Here is a 24,767-nt window from a genome sequence, read left to right on the forward strand (position 1 = left end):
CCCCAAGAAATGTGTTTGGCTCCAGCACGTCCAGAGGCAGCAGTCTGAATTGTCAAAGAAGGATCAGTCTCCCCATGAAAAACCTGAAATGTTCTAAAAGATCCCATTCCATGAAGATCTAGGAAGCACCTGAAATGTACTAAACTTTAAATTAAAGCCACATCCAGGAATCCTTTCCCAAGAGACACCGGCAAGAGGTATGCAGCCTTGCCTGGAAAATAAAACATTCACCTACAGAATTCTGAGCATCTGGAAACCATGAGCTGCAATGCGCCAGAGAGATCCGTTAGAGACGATCCCACCGCTGACCAGCGTAGACCAGGACTGCACTCATAGTACCTTATGTTTCCTTCTGCATCCAGGTCACTTGTATAGTCCACCAGGCATCAAGAGCATTGGGCTACTTGCTTGTTCCAGTCAGAAAGGAGTATATAAAAATTTTGCCTACCCGTAGCAAGTGATGAGGGCATTAGATATCTTAGAAATGTTACCTCCACGAACAAACCCGTTAGTTGCTATTGCAGAAGTTGACAACCCAGTAATAGAAGTTACCATGGTGGAAAGAAGAATTATGAGAACTCCAAGACCTGTTAGCAATGAGAGATAGAAGATATTACATTTTACTTTTCTGACTTGGATTCCCTGTTGTTGCAAACTATACACTGCCTTGAATTTAAGTTTTCCTGTCCATGCCTGGGCCCCGGTGGAGTTCCTTTGTGCTCAGGAGAACCTGGTTGGCCTGGCATAAAGATCAAGTCGGCGGCCTGCTCATTACGATGGAGGATGGTTTCCAAAAGTAAACACAATCTGAAATGCGGCCCTGAAAAGGAAAAGTTGACTTCTGCTGGTGTCCTGGGAGAGAAACTACCCTGGCTGTGAAAAGAGAAAACATGACATCTGACCTTCTCTCTTGCTTGAGAGGAACCTGAATGAGAAAGTTGGGGGTTTGACAAAGGTTAAATCCTTCCTCATTTTTCTCGCATCTCTCTTGCCTGAAGGAGAAAAAAAAAGAAGCCAACTTGGATTACCTTTGAAAACACTCCAGAAAGGTCAGTGGTGAACTATCTGAGTCTTTGTTGCCTTTACCTTACAAATGATCGTGCGGGTCACAAGTTTAATTACCTCCTCTGACATATCCATTTGTGGCAATAGCAGAGGTGGATAAACCAGTGATACCAGTCACTGTCACGGCTAAGCCGATGATAATCACACCAAGACCTCAGTTGGGAGAGGAAAAATAAAGGCAATTAAACAGTGTAACAATCCATCAGATCGTTCACATAAAAGCCAGCAAATGGAGGGTAATCAACAAAGAACCACATCTGAATTAACAAGTTGGCCTGGAAATCACCAGAGTAAGTGCTCAGCTTTGAAGTTTTCTGCCTGTAGTAGCACAGAGCCTAGAAACCGAAGAGCTAAAATGTGCAGTGAGAATTGCCCGCAAATGAACAACAATGGCTGGTCAAAATGTAGTGGGAACCCCATTTTTTGTGCAGTTCTAGACACCTGTAAACATAATAATTGGTCAATATGATTCCAAGCTGCCTTTATAACTAGACAGGAAATGTTCACCCTTCCAGATAACTCTCTTTTTATGTTCGTTTGGTTGTGTAGGAGTGGAAAATTACATCCAATGTAACAAATTGTTTATCTGGCAGATAAGTAAAGTGGAAAGAATCAAACTGAACTATGTTCACTTATTGGCTTTGTGACCTCTGGCAAGTTACTTATTTTCTGAGCCAAAAATGGCAATGAGATTAGAAAGAATACATGTGTAAAAGTGGCTAGCAGAGCACATAGAACACAGTACACGATCAGTGGCACTGCTTTTTTTTTTTTTTTTTTAATTTTTTTTTTTCAACGTTTATTTATTTTTGGGACAGAGAGAGACAGAGCATGAACGGGGGAGGGGCAGAGAGAGAGGGAGACACAGAATCGGAAACAGGCTCCAGGCTCTGAGCCATCAGCCCAGAGCCTGACGCGGGGCTCGAACTCCCGGACCGCGAGATCGTAACCTGGCTGAAGTCGGACGCTTAACCGACTGCGCCACCCAGGCGCCCCCAGTGGCACTGCTTTTTGATTGTGTCCACGATAGTTATAATAGCTGTTGCTTACTGAAAGCCCACTATATATCCAACTATGGGTCAGGTAGAATGAGAAATGCAAGGAACAAATAAAATGAAATGAAAAAAGCTGCCCTCAAGGATCTTATGGTGCAGAAGGTCAATGATTATAAGAGGGAGAAAGTGATAAACCAGAATTCAGAGAAAGGCAAGGCTGCTTTCAGCTTCAGGAAGCACACAGTCAAGAGGATACTGAAGGGTAGCAGAATATGCTATCTCCAAATGTACCACTTTTGCATAAAGTATATTTTTAGCTAACGGCGACAGAAAAAAAGCAGCTACCTTCCCATATTTGTCTGAAAACAAGGCATAAATTTGTAAAGGTGTCTCTACTTTCCTCTATACCAGGAAGGACAGAAGTTAATCATCAGAGGTAATTCTAGACCCTTACTGGCTGGAGTAGTGCCAGAAGAACCTACATAACAGCCTTGACTTAATTTCCATGAGTTCCCTCATGTATCTGCCTTCCCACAATCCATCCTAGAAACTCAGTCCTTTTCCTTTGTCTTGTCACTTCTCTAAGAATACATTGTTCTTTGTTAAGATGTTATGTAAGCCAGGGGCCCCAGGGTGGTTCAGTCGGTTAAGCGTCCGACTTCAGCTCAAGTCATGATCTCATGGCTTGTGAGTTGGAACCCCATGTTGGGCTCTGTGTGGACTGCTCAGAGCCTGGAACCTGCTTTGGATTCTGTGTTTCCCTCACTCTCTGCACCACTCCCTCAGCCCCCACTCACATTGTCTCTGTCTCCGTCTCTCTCTCAAAATAAATAAACATTTAAAAAGTATTTTTAAAAAGATGCTATGCAAGCCCAAGTTCTAACCACTCTGTTGAGTTACTCATTGCTGAGTCTTCTCATGTGGACACATGATGCACATGTTAATAAATTTCTGATTGTTATTCTCTTGTTAGGTTGCCTCTTGCCACTGTTAATAAAGAAGTTTAGGGTCACAGGCACTGAAATCACCCTGGTTCTAGTGAGAATGCTCTTGCCTACATATGCTCCCCTACATAAAATGGATGCTTCATAATTGTTGTTGGCAAGCTGTCTTGTTCCAGGGATAATCAGAACAGTAGTCATCTGAGAAAGGCTGTGATCTCTCTGGCCATGCCCTGGGAAAAGGGGAAGTGGAAGGAAATGAAGGACAGACATAAATGGAAACAAGGTATTGGAGGTTGCCTCTCTTGATGGTCCCAGCTGTATCCTGGCTCTAAAAGAAGTCTCTAGGCTATTTTACAGTTTGAAGTACAGTAGGAGGAGGCTAACTATAGGCATGAGATACAAACTTGGACCATATGGCTTTGGCCCCTACAGACTCTTAAAGCTTGGAGTTGCAAGAAATAGTTGCACTAAATTCTTTGAATCTATTGCAGGGATCCTTTGGTACATATTACCTCTACATCACCATGTGGCCTGTTCTTTGCACCTCTACGAGTAATTTCTTCTTATCTTCTGCACACGATTTTGCTTTTGCTTTTGTTTTGAAGACATTTGATATCAAATGTTTAGCTCACCCCAGCAACTGTACAGAACCAAATAGTTTGTATTTCAGGACATGAAACCTACTTTGACTATTATTTTCATACCCTTATTTTCCCTTTGCTTCTATTTTCCCAACAATTCTTATTTATTCTTCTGCACTGTATATATTTCTGTAAACCATTTGAAATCCTAGAACAAAGTTTTATACACTTAAACAGCAACATATTTGCTTTTCTCTCACAATCAAACAAAAAAATCCCAGGGTAAAAGGCAGGTTAGAGAACGTTCAGTTCATAGTTTTCTCAAAGTCTGGTCCTTAAACCACTTATTTCAGGAAATACCTGAAGTGTTTATTAAAAATGCCCAGACCTGTTGGGATGAGCACTGGGTGTTATATGGAAACCAATTTGGCAATAAATGTCATATAAAAAAAATGCCCAGACATACTAAGTTGGAATCTTTCAAAGTGAATCCCAGGATTCTGTGGTTTTGGAACCTAACTTCCCAGGTAATTCCTATGCACCCCACAGTCTGAAGACTATCGCACTACCCTAGCCTATCTCAAGTTGTGTCTGTCTAGACAGCACAGTTATTTAGCTTTATCTTCAAAGAATTGATTGGGAAACAGTGAATCCAGGTCCTTAAGTTTCAGATGAGAAAATGAAACTCATGGAATGACTTGCTTTAGGTCATACCTCTTTCACTCCCTTCTTCCATGCCTAATGTTTAAATTTACTAGAAACCATCTTGCCCCAGCCTAAGTCCCCTAGACAGAGAACAATTTTATGACATTTTGGGCTTATTCTAGTATTTGCTTTTGGGGAAAAGACAGCCAAAACTCTTGGCCCTAGAATGGTTACCCAAGGGCTGTAGCTACTGTTACTCTTCGCTCCAGCTTCTTTCTGACTTTGTTCCTAGGGTCTCCTCTTGAAAGGATCTTCCCTAAACGATCCCAAATCAAGGAGAAACTACTTGTATTTGCTTCTTTTCTTACCCAATAAAGGGAATCTAAATGGGACCCAGAAGGTGACTTAATCAACTCATTTAGCTTTAAGTTCACAGCAAAGGCCAGTAAAACTGAGTAAGGGTGGTAATAAGTTTCTATGACTCACTAAAGTCTACTTTCTGAGAACTAAAACAACAACAACAAACAAACCTTCATTCAAAGGAAAACCCACTAGACACCCATTTAAAGTAGGATATGACTACTTAAAGGAAAGGTCCTTATTAAAACAACACTGATGTCTGAAAGTATAATACACAGTTTAGCAGAAGATAGGGTTCTTCATGTTTTACACTTTTGCAGTAAGCATGAAACTGGATTGACTGTAAAGAGTAATGTAAGATCTGATTAAGGTTCAGGTTATCGCTTAACACATGGATGTTAAATAAGTTGCGTTAGAAAGAATTACTCTTGCCCTTGGCTACACTCACACCTCCAAACAAAGTAACGCTGCTTGATGATCTCAATAAGTTACTAAACTGCCCTTAAAAAACTAATTTTGCATGAAACCCTGGGGCAAACACTTGGCAATATTAAGATGCAGATTTTCCATGGAACAGCATCTACTTATTTTGGACCCTGCGGCTATAAACATTCATTTGATATGCATCATAAAGCTGGCAAGCAGCCCTTTGTCAGGAACCCAGCACTTGCCAAACATGAAACATGGAAAAACTATGGGAACTGGTTCCAGTGTTTCAATTTACAGCTCAGCCCTTTCTTTTTGCGAGTTAGTCTTCCAGTCTGCCTTGAGGAGCAAAGATGATAAATAATGACTGAGTAACTTTGAATGTGAATTGGGATACGTTCTAGAGTAGTCTAAAAGCACATCTCAATCTCTATATTCTTGACACTAATGATTTATAGGTCTTCTCCAAAAGTGGATTTGTAATACGTTTTCCATACATAAAGTAGAACGTCACTAATTTTTATCACATTAAATCAGGAACTTTGATAAAATTCAAGGAAATTTTTCATATAAATTATATCTATATACTCTTGATTAAAAAAAAAAGATTTGCCACAGGAAATCATGTTTTAAGTAAAATATAATCTTCAAAAATGTTAAAGAATCACTCAAAATAATCTCAACATCATGCATTTTCCATTAGAAAAATTAGTAGTAGGGGCACCTGCGTGGCTCAGTCGGTTAAGCGTCCGACTTCGGCTCAGGTCATGATCTTGAGTTCATGAGTTTGAGCCCCACATTGGGCTCTGTGCTGACAGCCCAGAGCCTGGAGCCTGCTTCAGATTCTGTGTCTCCCTCTCTCTCTCTGCCTCTATCTCCCCCCACCCCTCAAAAATATATAAAAACATTTTAAAAATTAAAAAGAAAGAAAAATTAGTAGTAGTTACACATGTTATCTCAATCATTTCATCTATCACGTTTAAGCCTCTGTCTGGCATATTTTATTAATCTTTGTTTTCTTACCACTGGTACCTGAAAGTAACACAATTATTTACTTTGGCAAATGTTCAACAATTCAGCATTTCTATTAGTCAGGTCACATTGTTCCCACTTTTCCCACAAGCTGTTCTTGTTGAGTGAAATTTTGCCAATAAGCATAAGGGGGATGCACAAATGTCAGTATGTCCCAAACTATGAATGGTAGTTTAAAATATATGTGTCCCTACAGATCTGTACACCTAAAACTTTAAGAACAAATAGAAATATTAAATTGAGCATTTATCTGGTTGGTAAACTGGAAAATTCCAGTCTCCCAGAAGTTAACGCTACACTTTCCTCTCTGACAAACATGGTCAAAGAGGCAAAGTAAAAGAGCTCGAGTGCAGATCATTTCTGTGACCTCCATCTCACATTCAGCATTAATGGTGAAAACAAGTTGCTTATTGAGCTTATAATTGACACTGAAAATGGTATACGGGGCATGGGGAAACATGCTTACCGATTCCAGCTTCTCCAACAATCCAAGACAGGCGAATGAAGAGCATGACACCCCAGATATTCAGCATGCATCTTACCTGTGGGCCAAAGGAGCATTGAAAGGGATATGAGAAGTGATAGTGGGGCAAAACCCAGCCATGTCCGTAACTCTGTTGTCCAGGATTTGCTAACATTTAGTCCACTAGGACACGGAACAAACAGATTTCATTTGGAAACATAGGAGCTTTCTCACCAGCACACCTTTCACCCATCCAAACTTCACAACGCCAGCATTATCCTCCTCTTCCTTGTTTTCAACTTCTTCATCTCCAGGCATTCCATCTCCGTTAGCAACCCTGTCAGCTGAACCTGGTGCCACTGCTACGTTCTGTATTTATACAGGTAGCAAAAAAACACACAATATTTGGTCAACAGAAGTCTCCAGAAAACTTTCAAAGGCAAATCAAAATAATTGACATGAAATTTTGGACACATCAAATTCTAGCATGCACATAAGGTAAGTATTTTCTTGCCCTGGGAGCTGATGGATTCATTTTGTGAGAGATTTCAGGAGCAGCAAAGCTGCAAAGGAGCTTGGGCAGTCCTACGGGTGAGAATATTACCTTAGGGGAAAATGGTTAGATTTAGGTAAATTTAGAATACAAAAAGAACAAACAAAAGAAAAAGAAACAAAGGCAGCCTGAAAGTCTATCAGAAGTGAAAGAGGGTCTTTGAGGTATGGTAGGAGGTTAATGTCATTGATGCAGGCTAACTGGACTTCTTTCTATTAACCTCCCTGGGCTTCATCTTATTCACCTAAAATAATGATAACAAAACTTCTTCTCTAAACATGTCACAGTATCTTTAAGAAGATTGAATGAAAGAACACATAAAAGCATTTTCTTTTATAAATTTATGTATTTGGTTTTTTTGTTTTAACTTATTTTATAGAGAGAGAGCGAGAGAGAGTTAATGAACAGGGGAGAAGGACAGAGAGAGAGAGAGAGAGAGAGAGAGAGAGAGAGAGAGAGATCTGAAGCAGGCTCCACACTCAGGCAGGAGCCCAACGCAGGGATCCATCCCAACAACCCTGGGATCATGACCTGAGTTGAAATCAAGAGTCGGACACTCATCTGACTGCGTCACTCAGGCACCCCTATACGCATTTTCTTTAAAAACAAGAAGAAAAGGGTTAAAGTTCTAAAAATATTTAAAGGCACTGTTTGGCTACAAGGATGCTATTCCTGTAGAGGAAGTTTCTTTCAGATTCGATATGCCTTTGCCTGAGAATTGCTGGATGTGCTGGTAGCATTGTACAAAGGGTAAGAAATCTTATGACTGACTACTAGAAAGGTAAGCTGAGTACAAATAAGAAGTAGTATAAAAAATGTCAAAAGCTTATTTAGTGTTTTTTTGTGTGTGATCCAATTTTGAAAAATAGCTTCCTCGTCAGTAAGGATAGTCTCTGAATTCTACTGGGGAAAGAAATAGCCCTGTTTCTCTCAAGTGAAAAACAACTCTAACTTCTCTTTTAGATATGACCTTGAATAATTTCAGATACACCCACTTAATTTAGCCTATCTGACACCTACTTGATTCTAATGGTTATACTATATACCCCACTGAGTTCCCGAAAAGCAATATTTTCCAGTAAGGGGTTGAAACCATTGGGGGAGTCTCTTAGATTCAGCATTTAACTACCATTATTAAAGAACAACTTTGGGGGCGCCTGGTGGCTCAGTCGGTTAAGCGTCCGACTTCGGCTCAGGTCATGATCTCACAGTTCGTGAGTTCAAGCCCCGCGTCGGGCTCTGTGCTGACAGCTCAGAGCCTGGAGCCTGCTTCCCACTCTGTGTCTCCCTCTCTCTCTGCCCCTTCCCTGCTCATGCTGTGTCTCTCTCTGTCTCAAAAATAAACATTAAAAAAAAAAAAAAAGAACAACTTTGTTCTATTTAAGTGGCCTAAATTAGTTTACGGCTGGGATGATGTGTCCCCCTATTACTAACTGAGATGTCTCAGACAAGCACATTTTTTCCCCCTCTAAAATGAGACTGGCATGAAATAAATACTCAGTGTTTACTATAAGGACTTTATTTGAGGGCAATCAAAGTTTTTGTCCTTGCCATGTTTAAGAGTTATTGCTTCTTTGGGCTTTGGTGTATCATTAGCATACCCACTATAATCTGACTCTAATTTGAGCTGTTTACTCCAAGAGACTTTGACTTCTTGTCTTCTTGTTCTTCCATGTTCTTCTACTTCTCTATGTCAATAAGAATTTCTTCTGAGTTTGTTCTCCCACAAGATTTTTTTTCATGATACTAGTGGACATTTGGGTAACCGATGCAATACAATGCGGTAAGTCATTGTATATTAACTACAGGATGTGGGTTACTTCTCCTAGATGCCAACAAAGACCCTACTATACAGCAGGTCATCAATAAACATTACTGAATCCATAAACTAGGCTGGGAGGCCACCTGATCTCTACCACTTCAGAGAAGATGACCTCATTTCTTAACCATTCCTGCCTCCTATTTCCTTTCTCTTCCATCCCTATTGAGGATTTCATTTTTCATTGTTTTCTCTGTGTAACCCACATTAAAGAAGGGAGAAGAAGAGAATGAATCTCAAGTCAGATCATCTTACTATTTTCCAACAGCATTGCAGGGGAGGGGTAAAACTGAATCACAAAGGAAGCCGAAATTAATAGTTAAAATTTAGTTTTGAATTACCCGAGGAATATCTTAATCTTAAGCATCCTCTGTCCCTACTTGCACAGATAATTGAAATCTGACATCATATATTCATATCAAAGTAAAATATGGATAAACAAAGTCTACAGAAATTGAGGCTGAACTAGCAGGGCAGAAACTGGCTATCTATACCAGCTAGAAATGCAAGTCATGGATGTAATTCAAAAATTTCCAGTAGCTCATTTTAAAAATAAAAGGAAATTAGTGAAATAACTTGGGTTCAGCTTTGAACCCTTAAATTTTAAAAATATACCTAACTTTCATACAATATCATATTTCTAATCTTTGCAATGTAATATTCATCAGCTATGGTGGCAACCCACCTTGTAGGAGGAACCTGGATCATGGACTGCTTTAATATGTTTTACGTAATAGATCTATATCAAATATTATCATTTCAACATATAATCAATATAAAAACAGTGATGAGACATTTTAATTCTTTTTTTTTAACACTATGTCTTTGAAATCTGGTGTGCAGTTTACAGTGATACCACATCTCAATTTGTACTAGCACGTTTCAAGTGCTCAATAGCCACGTGTGGCTGGGGCTATTATATTGGAGCACACATGTCTATACATTGCAGTCAATTACAGATGGATGGAACATTTGAGGTTTTTCTCCAGGCAGTTAAAAATCCTATTTTTTCTCTGAACGGATTCTACACTCATAAGGCAGCTGCGCGGTTCAAATGTAACTTTAACTTTCCGTAACTAGAAAATCAATGAAAGCAGAGAATTGAGGAATGTGATAAAATGCCCAGGAATGTTGAAGAGATTATTTGGTTAAGAAATTCATTTATTTGATTTGATTTGAGAAAAACTTTTAAAATTGACACTATTCTAGTTAATGAAGATCTCACAGCCAGACCATCAACAGCTACTCATTGGGGAGAAGGCGATTTCCTTTTCCTTGGTTAATTGGGGATCCCATGAGACAGAGCCTTAGTCACTTGCTTTTTAAAGGCAGTCTTGGGAATAAAACCTATGTTTTCTGATCAATCCTGTATTTGAGGGTTTGGTCCAGGAAATTGCTTTGTTCCCAGATGAACTCCAGTCATAACTGTGACCCTTACATCTGGATTAATGAGAATACCAATGACTGTAAAAAACATCTTAAAAAATTGGCGAAAGGATGAATAAGATATTTAAAATTTCCCCTTATATGGACATTTCTATCTGATGGATGCCCTTCTGGGCACAGTTTAATGGTTCTTCAATTTATCACTAGGACATACACTATGAAGCAAAAGGAATATTCTATGAGGGCCTGTCAGGGAAATCATCATATATGAAAGTTAGTAGGGAAATAATTTTCTAAAGCTATTCAAAAATAGAGTCAATGTAGGGCGTTCAACTATTTCTTAGGTGAATGTGTTCAACCTGCTAGAGTTTCCACGTTTTCAATATATTTATGCCTTAGAAAGGAAAAAAAACCTTTAAATGTATATTTCTTGCCCTGACTATAAAGCCCTGATAATACATTTATAAGTACAGAATCTATTTCCATTGCTCACTCGCTTACAGGAGCTTAAAACTCACTGCACCATATAAACTAGGAGGCTTGGAATCTAGTTTCAGCTATGCAATTAATTCAGGGTGTGTCCCCCAGCAAGTCACTTAACCTTTCCTGGATAGTGCCAAGGAGGATAAATCCAATGAATTTTCTGAAAATCTTACTTTGAAGTAATTTACTCGAAGGCAAAATCATTTTTCTATGTTTGTCATCTTCCTCTTCTAACATGGCAAAGCAAAACTTGGTTTCACTCTTAATAAATGCCTCCTTTGAGAGCCTATACAGCAATTACAAAGTCAACTTATCATCAAAGTACTGAAAAGACTTAGTTGAGGGTTATGGGCACTTAATGGCTGTGAGCTATAACCAGTGGCTGACAGACTCCTGGCTGGTGCATTTTCTTGGGACCAAAGTCTCAAAGAATAGAAGTTTTATGATTGTTCCCTGAAACCAGGTTTTTCCCTCATACTTTGAATTAATTTGTTTGTTCATACTCCATCATCATAAATGATGACCCACCACCTTTCGTAAATGCATTTTAAACTGCATAGCTTTAGGGAATGATTATTAATTTACCAAAAGTTTTACCTGTGCATTAAGTATTCAGAGAAAGTAAAATAAAGTTCATTAGGAAGAAAAGAAAGAAAGAAAGAAAGAAAGAAAGAAAGAAAGAAAGAAAGAAAGAAAGAAAGAAAGAAACTTCTCCTCTCCAGTATTGATAAACTAGTAAAGCTTCAATCACATGCAGTTTAAGGGGTAAATTCCTAATGGGTTTTGCTAGATGATAAAAGATTATTTTATTTAATATGAAATGCGTGATTTTTTCAGACCCCAGAAAAATTACAAATGCATTTCTAGCTATCATCAAAGAAGAAAAAAATAAGTGTATTTATTCTTTCAGTTCTAACTAGAGGGGCACCTGGGTGGCTCAGTTAGTTAAGCATCCAACTTCGTCTCAGGTCATGATCTCATGGTTTGTGAGTTCAAGCCCTTCATCCAGCTCGCTGCTGTCAGCATACAGCTGTCCTTAGATCCTCTGTCTCCCTCTCTCTCTCTGCCCCTTTCTGGCTTATGAGCATGCTTTCAATCTCTCTCTCTCTCTCTCTCTCTCTCTCTCTCTCTCTCTCTCTCTCAAAAATAAGTAAACATTTTAAAAATTGTTAAATAAACTATACCTAGATAATATTTGCCACTATACATGTTTTTAGGTTTTCAATCTCAGGATGGTAGAAATCTTAGCCCATCCTAGAGAAACAACTCCATAAATATTTAGGACTATATGATCCCCTCCCAGTTGTTTTAAACTTTCTTTTATTATTGAAATATTTAAATATATGCCATAGTAGGGAGAATAAATAGATCTCATGTGCCTACCACTGAACTTCAACAGTTATGAACATATGGCCAGTACTATTCCACTTAAACCTCTCACACCCCTGCCACTGGATTATTTTAAAACCAATCCCAGCAAGGATCAGAGAACTTTTAGGGTTCATTTCAGCATGGAAAACACGATTTAAAAAAAAAAATTTTTAATGTATATTTTTGAGAGAGAGACAGTGTGTGAATGCGGAGGCCAGAGAGGGAGAGGGAGACACAGAATGTGAAGCAGGTTCCAGGCTCTGAGTTGTCAGCACAGAGCCCGACTTGGGGCTCAAACTCACAAACAGCAAGATCATGACCTGAGCCGAAGTCAGACGCTTAACTGACTGAGCCACCTAAGCACCCCGAAAAACACAATTCTAATCACATTCCTATATTTTACTAATCAATGTTATGATATTTGTGCATTACAAGCCCTTTGTGATAAATGGGAATATTTTAAATTATGAAAGTGAGAGGTTTCTTGTTTTAAAAGTTGCTATAGGGGTGCCTGGGTGGCGCAGTCGGTTAAGCGTCCTACTTCAGCCAGGTCACGATCTCGCGGTCCGGGAGTTCAAGCCCCGCGTCGGGCTCTGGGCTGATGGCTCAGGGCCTGGAGCCTGTTTCCGATTCTGTGTCTCCCTCTCTCTCTGCCCCTCCCCCGTTCATGCTCTCTCTCTGTCCCAAAAATAAATAAACGTTGAAAAAAAATTAAAAAAAATAAATAAATAAAAATAAAAATAAAAATAAAAAAATAAAAGTTGCTATAAACCATGCCTGTAAATCACTACTAATGGTCACAATTTATTATAATATTTTTACTGTACCTGAAAACATATAGCTCACACAAAAATTAACTTATATTTTTGATAACTTAGGTCTAAAGGTAGCTATGTGTGTAATAAGCAGTGTAAGAAAGTAAAATCAAGGGGTGCCTGGGTGGCTCAGTCAGTTGAGTGTCCAACTCTTGATTGGGGCTCAGGTCATGATCCCAGGGTCATGGTATAAAGCCCGGTGTTGAGCTCCGTGCTGAGCATGAGCCTGCTTAGGATTCTCTCTCTCCCTCTTCCCCTCTCCCCCATCACACTCTTGTTCTCTCTCTCAAGAAAAAATTTTTAAAAAAACCAAGAAAATCAAAAGATTCTTAATATTTTCCACATATACACGGGAACTGTTAGTCTATTCACCACCTATCACTGAACTAAAAACTAAAACTTCTGATAAGTATTAAAATGAGTCTTTAGTTGCAGATTTTCACTCCAGCAAATATTTTAGGGGTGACCACTAATCCTCCTTCAAGGCACTTATTGCCTCAATTTTTATGTCTACTTAATTGGGCTTGGTGATATTTCTAATTTGGGATAGCCCCAAGTTGAATGCTAAAGTTCCAAATTTGAACTTTAAAACATTTTAGAAAATACTATTTCCCAGAGAATGCATGTGTAAACCTTTGTTTACTTAAAGAAGATAAACATTTATACATTGGTTTATGTACTTTAATGTTTGTTAACCTGATTATATGTCCTTTATTTCTACCCACAACAAAGTCATTTGACATGTAAAATAAATCCTGGAGAGTAGAGATCAAATCTCTTTAACTCACTTTATACAGCATCTTGTATATAAAAGGCTAATAAATGCTTTTGATGATGACAACGAAAATGATTGAGACCTACAATTAATTCTGTAGGAGAAAGAGAGAGAAAAAAAAATTCTGTAGGAGAAAGCAACATGATCTTTTGGCACAGTCCCCAAAACAAGAAAGGAATTGAATCTCCTGTTCTGCCCATCAGGGCTGAGATGCAATTTCTTCTTTGTGCCTGAGTTCCACTTTCTTCTGTAGCTGTCAAAATGAACTGAGGCAAAGTGAAATGGGAGAGTAGGCTGAGGATGGAAAGTAGCAATAAACAGCATGGACTCTGGGGGCACCTTGGTGACTCAGTGGGTTAAGCACCCAATCTCAGCTCAGGTCATGATCTTGAGGTTTGTGAGTTTGAGCCCCATGTCAGGTCTCTGCTGTCAGTGTGGAGCCTGCTTCAGATCCTCTGTCCTCTCTGCCCCTCTCCTGCCTGTGCTCTCTCTCTCTCTCTCTCAAAAATAACAAACATCAAAAAAAATAAATAAATAAAAAGAGCATGGACTCTGGAGTCATGCAGACATGGGTTCAATTTATTAGACACATGACTTTTGTTTCTTGACCTTGGAAGTTTTTTTTTTTTATTTTTTTTTCAACGTTTTTATTTATTTTTGAGACAGAGACAGAGCATGAACGGGGGAGGGGCAGAGAGAGAGGGAGACACAGAATTGGAAACAGGCTCCAGGCTCCGAGCCATCAGCCCAGAGCCTGACGCAGGGCTCGAACTCACGGACCGGGAGATCGTGACCTGGCTGAAGTCGGACGCTTAACCGACTGCGCCACCCAGGCGCCCCGTCCTTGGAAGTTTTTTGACTTAGGTTTTTGTTTTCTCTTATAAAAGATACATAGGATTTTATAAAAACTTTAGAATCTATAAAATAGCAATAATAATAGTACCTACCTTGAAGGTGTGTTATAAAAATTGAATGAGAATTTGCCAAGTGTGAGCACCTTGTCTGATAACAAAAAATTCTCGGGGCCCCTGGGTGGCTCAGTCGGTTGGGCGTCCGACTTTGGCTCAGGTCATGATCTCACAGTTTGTGGGTTTGAGCCCCCGTGTCTGTGCTGACAGCTGGGAACCTGGAGCTGCTTTGAATTCTCTGTATCTCCCTCTCTCTCTCTGCCCCTCCCCTGCTTACACCCTGTCTCTCTCTCTCTCTCTCTCTCTCTCTCAAAAATAAATAAACATTAAAAAAAATTCTCCATAAAAAGTTTGCTTTTGCATGAGTGTATGTAATCCTTTCTATTCACAAATTACTTTTCCTAATGCTTTTTATTCACAGATTACTTTTTGTCGCTAACTACCTAATGACCCAAGTGTGAAGTCGTTCCATTGTTTTTGTTTTGAAACATTCTCTAAATGGTTGGTTTCCTTAAAAATAATATTGCTATCTTAATTTTTGTGGTATTTTATTCTTTGTATAGACAGTTTATTTCAATGACATCAGAACACTGACTTTGATAGAAAGGCTGTATATTTTCCTGATTCTTATGTAATTATATTTTTCTGAAATGCTAACAATGGTGGTTAGTAAGACTGAAAAGGAGTTCCATTTTGGTTAGCCCTGTAGTTAGGAATTGTGCATATAAAGATGGCCACAGATTTGCAACAATGTGGATGGAACAAGAGTGTATTATGCTAAATGAAATAAGTCAGTCAGAGAAAGACAAATGTCATATAATTTCACTCATGTGGAATTTAAGAAATAAATGAACATGGGGAAGGGAAAGAAAAAGAAAATAAGATAAAAACAGAGAGGGAGGCAAACCATAAGAGACTTTAAATATGGAGAACAAATTGAGGGTTGCTGGAGTGGAGGTGGGTGGGGGGATTGGCTAAATGGATGATGGGTATTAAGGAAGGCACTTGTGGGGATGAGCACTGGGTATTGCATGTAAGTGGTGAATCACCGAATTCTACTCCTGAAGCCAATACTATATGTTAACTAACAACACTATATGTTAACTAACTTGAATTTAAATTAAAAAAAAGTAGAAATGAAAGATAAAACCATGATCACTTAATAAAGTAGTTTAGTAATCAAAAAAAAAAAAAAAAGGTGGCCACAGGATTATGCTGGACAGTAAAAGTACAATTATTTTTACAAAGTAAAAATACTGGATTAATCTTTACCAGATATCTAATAATCATTATATTTTTTATATGGAAAGAACTCCAATGTGCATTGTTTAGTGAAAACAGTAGAATGCACGACAATGTGTAAAATGTTTCAATATGTGTTTGAAAAAAATACAGACGGAAAATTAGATAGATGAGATAGAGATACTTATAGATATATATGTATATTTGTATAGGCATAGAAAATTTCTGGGAGGATTTATAAGAAACTGACAGTAATGATTGTCTTGGAGAGAAAAACTGAAGATCTATATTAGATAAGAGACATTTCAAGATATACTTTTCAGTACTTCTTAAATATTTTATTAGTGTATATTTTACTTTTTGAGTAAAAATCAGTGAATACAAAAATTGCCATCATCATTATCAACAATGATTTGTTCAGTTTCTACCCATTGTAGAAGGCAACATGCTAGACTTTATATGCATGTAAACTAGTATTCACAAACATCCTACAGTATCAGTTGAAGTTATGTAGCTTATATAATATTGCAGAGAAGGTAAAGGATGGAGCCATTTTTTCCTGCTTTTAACTAGGGTTTTTGGAAATCTATAATTCATAGCCATCTGTATAGGCATTTAGCTCTTTACTACAGAGAAAATAAAAGGATTTTTTCAACTATGATCTCAAATCATTGGGATTACAAATTTTGTCAATATGTATCATTCCTAGAGTTTCAGTGAAGGTAGAGACTTAAAATACCGTCTTTCAAACTTATTTTTTTATTTCAACTATTAGGACAACCTTGACATATAATTTTTTTTCTGACTTGGAAGTTATAGCCAGGATTCTGCAAAAAATCCAACTGGTTTCTGTCTAAATATGTTGTCACTTAATGTAAATATACAATTCTTTTATGGCTTTTTATTTTTAAAAAAAATTTTTTTTTCAACGTTTATTTATTTTTGGGACAGAGAGAGACAGAGCATGAACGGGGGAGGGGCAGAGAGAGAGGGAGACACAGAATCGGAAACAGGCTCCAGGCTCTGAGCCATCAGCCCAGAGCCCGACGCGGGGCTCGAACTCAGGGACCGCGAGTTCGTGACCTGGCTGAAGTCGGACGCTTAACCAACTGCGCCACCCAGGCGCCCCACTTTTATGGCTTTTTAAAGCATTATACTTAGGTACAAAAAAATATATCACCAAACTTGTACTATGTCAATTGCTTTCCACTTTTAAATTGTTTGAGTAAACATTATCATTTATAATTTTTTGCATACAAAATTGGTGATGTGTCTGAGTATTATTATGTAATATTTGTTCTATTGATCATGTCTAGTTGTGATTTGGGGAACTACCATAAAAATGTCAAGGGCCACAAGGAGGTAACAGCATAGCTCATTACACTATAGGTCTTCATCTTTCACGGGAGGGAGGGTAAGCAGGAGGAAAAAGAACCAAATTCACTAACAAAGAAGAAAGGGATGAGTTGACGAAGTCTCAGATTGTTCATGTCTGGTATCAAAGGATAGCACAGAGGTAGATCATATGGAGAGGTGGACTGGGCCCTACAAGTTTAGAGACACTAGTATATAGATTCATGGTTGCATTAGAATTCTGCTCCCAATTTGGCTATGTGGATACTTCTGTGGGATTTAATGATGAAGTGTCTTGATAACTGAGGGTCAAATTCATAAAAAGAGTAACTTATTACTATACTCATTCAGAATGATTATTCAGGGCATTGAGCCTGAACCTAATTTTTAAACTATTTAATTTGCTATTTCTTTGTATCTGAGAAAAAAGAGCTTTACGTCAAAGTTAAGTCTTTGTGTCATTTTCAAAAAGAATATGATATCCCAAACAGCTATGAAAACTGTCAAATGCAGCTATTGCATTTCGACTACGGTTGTTCAGATTGGCTTTTGAACAACCAACCATTCCCGGAGAGTTTTTCTCCCCTTATGTAAAGATTTACATAAGCTGTGGCTTTAGGAATTGTAAATAAGCTATGTTTCTCTCTCTAGAACATTAGTCCAAAGAACAATGTGAGTTTACTCCATTTCCTTATTAATGGAAATAGACTTTTATTTTGTTTTCTTGCAAACTGGGGGACAAATATGAGAATATTTAAATTTTGATGATGCTAATTTTACAAAGGATGAGCTTTAAGACTTTTCATGTGGAATGAGGTGGAGTATGGTGGGAGAGAATTTCAGATCTTTTTAAAGAGAACTTTGGCTCATTTTACTTCTTCAGAATAAATTGAAATCCCTTCATAATGCCCTAAGTTTCTTTTTCTGTGCTTTTTGAAAACTCCTTGTGCCCTCTTCTCACAACCAACTTTTCCCTCTTTTCCTTCTCCCCCTTCTCTCTTCTTTCCACTTTCCCACACAAAGCAAAGTGATACCTGGGTCTGATCTCAGGAGCTTCAAATCAACCCCCTTCTCAAAATTTTAATGGGGGCCGCCATTTTTTTCTGACATTGTCACATTGCTAACTTCTTTTGATCAAAGCACCGAATATCCTAGATAAAGTCTAAATCTTCTATCTGTAAAGAAACCAGCCATTCAGCAGACTGTTGCAAATATAGTACATGGGACAAGTAAAGCCTGGTGAGGAGAAAGGATAAGGGTACAGCATTCAGAGCATGGGCTCCGCTCAGGAAGTCACTCAGCCTCTGGTGGTAGGATGCAGAGTCAGGGACCCTGAGCAGCCAAGGAGAATACATTTTAGAGATGGGTTTCCTTGTGGAAAGAAGAATGAACAGAAACTAAAGGGAAAACTTCACCCTTATTAGCATCTTCCGTGAGAGCAATATTCCTAGACTCCCTAGTGTGGGTAACCATTTGATAAAATCAATGTTGAATGAATGGATATGAAAGGAATTGTTCCAATCAATTTTTTCTTTTACCTCAAAACCTGGGCAAAAGTAAACTACATTTGGATATGTGACAGCTAATTATTCTTTTTAGCAAGTAATTACATCCATAAAGAATGATATTCATTCCAAAATGTGTTCCAGAAGAGCAGGAAGATAAAGTGCATCAATATATTTTAGAGCAAGTTATAGAAGAAGAAATGTATGAAGTTTATCAATGATTTGCTACATGATTAGAAAAAATGCTACCTCCTGCTTCTAGCAGATTTGGGAACCCATTATTGATTTTCATTAAATAATGAAAAGCTTAGCCATTTCTGTACTTAAATTTAATTCAGTTACTTTTATATGCTTAAGAGCATTCAGGAGCCTCAGGCAAAGTTTTGAAGAGGAAGGGATAAAATGCTGAATCTTATAAATCTTGGGTTTCTCTTTAAAGAATATAAAATACCCATGTGCTCTAAAGGCTGACACCACAGTATTAACTACAGTAAGCTCCAGTGATGATTTTTCGGTTTTTTTGGTTTTTTCCCCCTCTTACAACTGTTGCAGAGGCATTCATACTAAGGTGAAATTAGCTTAGTATCTGGTTTGGAATGTTTAACCAAGTGTGCACTGAGTACACTATAAGTTTAAAGAAAATATAATGCACTGCCTCACTTTCAGAGCTAATTCTTTAGTTCTCGGTAATCAGTAAATATTTGTGAAACACTCCGTGTATTGTCTAGTTATTGGGAACGAGGGACAGCTGTGTAAGGAAGGAGGGTGGTTTGGAATAGACTTCTCCACAAGACACTCTGACATTCATAGCATGATTAAAGAGCAGGAGATCACCTGAAGGAATAAAGGGAGGGAGGATACTTGCCTGTGCCCTGAAGCTTACCTTTGCAAGTTGCTCGTGAATCTCAAGCAGACTGGGTCGGTTGACCTTGGGCCCGCTGATGCTACCAGTATTGCGATAGTACTCAATCTTGGGAACAGCATCCACGGTGTTGTGGCCAAAGGTTTGTAGGTAGTATGTGTTTGTGTGAGAATCATAAGCATGAAAACTGGCATCTGTTTTAGCGGTTTCTCCATTTTGGAGGAAATTGTCATAGCACTCCTGATTTCCAGGCCTAAAGCTGATTCTGAATCTGTTCTGGGTTTCATCTCCAAAAGAGGTTTCCTCATAATGTGGAGGATCGGTGTTATTATCCACAGCCGCGCTGCTCTCGTGGCTCTCATTTATGACATTAACTTGAAAGCGATTGCTATTACTGGGCGCTGAATCCAGAAATACATTGGAAGAGTTGTTCAGTGACATCTTCCAAAAGGGATTTTTTTTTTTTTTTGGACTAAGCTGTCTACTTTATGGTTTTTTTTTTTTTTTAAATCTATGTATTTCCTCCTCAAAATAAACTTTAATGTGTTTACATTAGGGAGCTCCTGGCCTTTGTTCTAGAAGGACTCAACAAATAGATTCTTGATGTATTGTTTCTCTCCTATACATCCTTTGAATGTTCTTCAAAGCTGCCATTGAAAAAGAAAATTAAACTTGTTTCAAGTAATATAAATACATTTAAGTAGGCATAGGGGTATGAGGGCAGAGTTTTCTGTTACAAAACATATAATATCTTAAATTCATTCCATTAAAAATTACCTGTCCGGGAACTCTAGTCACCTGAGCAATTAAATCCCATAATAAATAACTAGGGACCTGCTTCAGCGAACAGAATTTTCAATGGAGTCATTAAAATATTATCTATGTTTGTAGCATTTGTTTGGACTCAGTGCAGTTGGATTTAATATGATTTTAGAAAAGATATAACTCTACCAGTGAGTACAGTAAGAGAAGATGAGAATATTCTCAGTCTGAAACACAGTTCATTGACAGTACTAAATGTTGAAACTGCAAAGTATTTTTTATAGACATGAATTCATACTATCTAATAATGATGATTATATTCCATGATGATTATAAAATTTAAAAATATTTTTTAACTTCTAAAAAATACATGCTTGTTAATTTTTAAAAATAAATCCTGTGAAGATGATAGCTTTGTAAATTCATGGATCTTTTACTAGCCTCTCATCTGCTCATACATTTATGTTTTGCAAATACTATCATGGAATCTTTAAAAATATATAGGTATTCAGTGTAACGAAATAAATCTCAGTCCTTAATAAAGGTGTACGCTATATTTAGGTAAGATAATCATGCCCTGTTAATTCTCTTTAATGAAATAGTCTCAAATTCATTGAGAAGCTTTTAATTTGACTGAGAGGCAGACTACATAATCACTTCTTTTACCATCCATGATATGAGCCATCTTAGTACATTCTTTAGTGAGATTAATAGTTCTTTATTGATAACTTAAATTTTGGCTTTTTAGAAAAGCAGACAAATGCAAACAAAACCGTGCCTGTCTCCTGAAGTTACTAGGCTATTTCTTTGAATTAAAAAAAATATCTTAACTTCAACTTGCAAAGAACATTTTTTGGGGCGAAACTATAAGTGAGGCTGTTATCTCTTTAGTTTTTATAGACCATCCCATGTCTCTTCATAGTCCTTGACATCCTTACCTTTACTCCATTCCTCAGGATCTACTTTATGACATAATATTAAGTGTGATTTTTACCCCATCCAGAAATGTTTAACTTACCATCAGAAGAAGCCTTCTTCTCAGGAAGCTTTATCTGTTTCAACACCACCCAGGCATATATGGGGCACCTAACTTTCACTCCAAAACCTTGGGCTTCTTATTGGTTAGAACCTTCCTTGAAAGAGGTGACTGAGCAGTGATTGGCCTCGAATAATACCGTGGGCCCTGCCCAGTCATTAGCCCTGAGGAACCTTAAGTACTTCATCAACTAGTAACCAGTAGTAAATCATTAATCCATTTAGACAGAAAGTCACATTAAGTTTCTTTAATTCATAAGGGAAGTTGGATTGCTCAACAGTAATAATCCACCAAAATATAATCAGTGCTTTAGCTGTTTGGGGCTAAATAAATTCAATCCCATTGTCTTCATGATTCCTGGTGGCCTCCTATTATTTAACATGTACAGCAAAATCTAGGCTTCCAGAGATAATTTCTATACTTGGTAACTAGAAAATGGTATTTGAGATTATTTTCTTTTTTATAGTAGATATTAGCTGAATTCTTCTCTGCATGGGAAGTGAGTGGATTGAATGTAGAATTGGTGATTTATTGAAAATATTTCTACCTAGTGGAAAAACTGAAGCAGGAATGAAACCGTGGGTAAGGTTCCCAGTGGCATTGCTAAATGACCTTTTTGTCTCTACCTGGCAAAACATTTATATCAAACCCGTTTTTTTAGTGTTGTTGAGAGACAGGTTTTGCTCAAATCTGTGAGGTGGTGATTATTAAGACAGCACAAACAATTCCTCCACACAGGTCCTGTCACTGGTTTTCAATCAGATTGATTGAATGAATCCACCTTGTGTTTTATAAGAAACTACCCAAGTGATTTCCACCTGCCTGAGCAGCACCGTTGTGGCAAAACACAGTGGTTAGGAGCAAGACTCTGAAGTCAGTATACTCAATTTGCAACCCAGCTGTGCCACTTCCTAGCTGCGTGAGCTTTGGCGAATTACTCAGTCTTTCCGAGCCTTAACTTTCTCATCTGTAAAATGCTATTGTGGATAATAATGTTATCTACCTTGTTGTAAAGTTACTGTGAAGATCAAATGAGTTAATTTGTGTATAGGATTTAGATCAGCACTGGTTTGTACTTAGCACTTGCTTTTACTATGTTGGGAATATTTACAATTGACTGCTGACTTTTACTTAGTCATATCCAAGATTCCAAAGTGAATTGTTAGAGATTGGGATAGGTTCTATGCCTATTAAAGTAGGAGGAAAGTTAAGTTGGTGAACAGATGCTGGATTGTAGAAAAGGGTCTGGAGATACCTAAGTAAAACTCCTTAGACACTCTTAGGTAAATGTCATGCTAACCAGCCAGGCTAATGCCAGAGGCTGTTTCAAAAATAGAGACAGAATTACAACTATGTACCACTAACTCATTCTGCTCTTAAGTACAAGGCATTTATCTGTTCGACAAAAGGTTCTGACTCCCCACACAGAAGGCATGGGGATTACGCCTTTCAGATTCAGATTCATTTGAGATTCATCTGGGTGTTACTGTTATTCAGAACAGCTAAGACGGGGCTGGTACTCAAAATAAGTCCTATTCCCTGGTCCTGGTGGGAAGCTTTGAATTCGCTTGCAGTTATCTCTGCCACCTCTAGTCCCCTTTTCCTTCAACCATTCCCTCAGCTCCATCCCTCTTTCAGGAGCCCACCTATTTATTCCTTAACCTTTTCCTCTGCCAAAGACTGTGCATGCATCTGATAGTGGTCAATTTTGCTTTTTCCTTGCTGTCTGCCTGTCTGACTGCAGTGTTGTGTGAATTAGTTTTAGTCTCGGTCTTACATCAACCAGACATTTTTGTTCTAAGCCTTTTATCTTAACCATGAAATGAAAGTCTTTGTTCTCTATTAAGGGGATTCAGACGTTCTGGAGCAGATGGAAGATGGTTTGGGGGATATGGATGAAATTACAACATCCATAAGCCAACTTTGAAAGGCAAACTCAATTTAGGCCTTTCAGACATAGGAGTAAGGTAATACGAGGAAACTGTCTGGAGGTATGCTCCTCTATTTTTTCTCTTGTCTTCCCTCATGGGGCTCTAGGAAAGGGGAAGCTAGAGGATGATATGACTATGACATTGGACTCTCCTAGAAGACTTAGCATTTCATGAAGTTTCCATGATGTATCCATATTATGGCCATCCTTCATATTTTTTATATTGTTTCTGGCTCTGAAAATACAGACACTGACCACTCTTTCCCCACCCCACCCCCCCAAAAGTCTAAGGTGAACAATAGATCATGAATAAATGCTATGGATAAAGACACTTTTGGTTAAAAGAATTTCTGTTTAGTGGGATTGAAAATAATACTATGGTGGAATTGATGAGATATGAAAAGCTTGTGAGTGTTGAAATTTCAGAAATAATGCTCATACTTCATAAATTTTCTTGTGTTTTAGGTTTTAGGGTCTTCTTTTTGAAATAAAAATCTGACTTTGTTATATTCTAGTCACCAAAATGCAGGGTCTTGTCGGATGTCTTCCCTGGGAGACAAAAGGTGCATCCTATACTTAGCTAGATATCTTAGCAAGTACTTTAAAAACCTGGTTCACAAAGGAGGTGCTTAGTGTCCTGGTATATACAACTTTCACTGTGTCCAGCTGACTTGGCTCAATGAGGTGTTCTTGGACCAAACTAATAACTGACTACAAGGTGTCCCAGGCCGACACTCCTATACCTACTGGGTCTCAAAGAGCCTCCTTGAGGTGTGGGCTTGGTCCAGAAGATCAACAGCCAACACAGAAGTGTTCTAAATCTATTAGGAGACGGAAAGTATCAAGGAATCATATCTGACACAACTGGTTTTGGAGTGATCTGAGCAGTAACCATAGTTCTAAGATATATAGAAATCTTGAGGATAGTGTCTGGGAGCACAGCATGATGTTTACAAATAATGACTCTGACATTAGACTGCCCATATTCAATTCCTAACACAACCACTCTCTAGCTTGATGACCCTGGGAAGTTATGTAATCTCTCTCAGCTTCAGTTCCTCATCTGTGACACTGAGACAATAAAATGGAAATAATAGTGTTGAACTCAAAGGATTCATAAGGGGATCAAATCACATAGTAAATGGAAAGCACCCAACTTGGTGCAAACTCTTAGTAAATATTAGTCATACTTTTTTCTGTGTGTTTGGCAGTTCTGTGTTCTCAAGTGACACAAATAGTTTTGTTTATTTATCTCCTACTATATTCCTCAATTTGATAACCATAAAGAGTCAAAATTTTGTAGCTGTTAAGAATTTTATAATAATATCCTATCTTTTCATTTATCAAATGAAGAGAATGAAGGTTGATTAAGGAATAATTTACACTAAGCCATTGCTTCTTTAGGTTTGAGAATCCTTATTAGTATTACCAATGAGGATAATAAATGATTGCAAGG

The 24,767-nt window shown here is 38.0% G+C and overlaps 1 protein-coding gene across 5 annotated transcripts in view; it reads right to left on the reverse strand.

The window, feature by feature from the left end:
* The window catches only part of SLC12A1 (solute carrier family 12 member 1), a 103,713-nt gene extending 82,201 nt beyond the window's left edge, over window positions 1–21,512 (reverse strand). For 2 of the 5 annotated variants that reach the window (XM_045059366.1, XM_003987165.3), the window contains exons 1-4: window positions 21,364–21,512; window positions 19,605–20,230; window positions 6,746–6,880; window positions 6,515–6,590 (exon numbers count right to left, since the gene is read on the reverse strand). In XM_045059366.1, the coding sequence (XP_044915301.1) occupies window positions 6,515–6,590; window positions 6,746–6,880; window positions 19,605–20,024 (631 nt within the window). In that variant the 5' untranslated portion in view covers window positions 20,025–20,230; window positions 21,364–21,512. Of the gene's footprint in view, window positions 1–491; window positions 588–1,122; window positions 1,219–6,514; window positions 6,591–6,745; window positions 6,881–19,604; window positions 20,231–21,283; window positions 21,336–21,363 lie in introns of those variants that run through there. The other 3 variants (XM_045059363.1, XM_045059362.1, XM_045059365.1) reach the window with 3 other exon arrangements.
* Window positions 21,513–24,767: the final 3,255 nt, after the last annotated feature.

This window comes from Felis catus, chromosome B3 (genome assembly GCF_018350175.1).
Source record: "Felis catus isolate Fca126 chromosome B3, F.catus_Fca126_mat1.0, whole genome shotgun sequence".
In the NCBI taxonomy this organism is placed as follows: Eukaryota; Metazoa; Chordata; class Mammalia; order Carnivora; family Felidae; genus Felis; species Felis catus.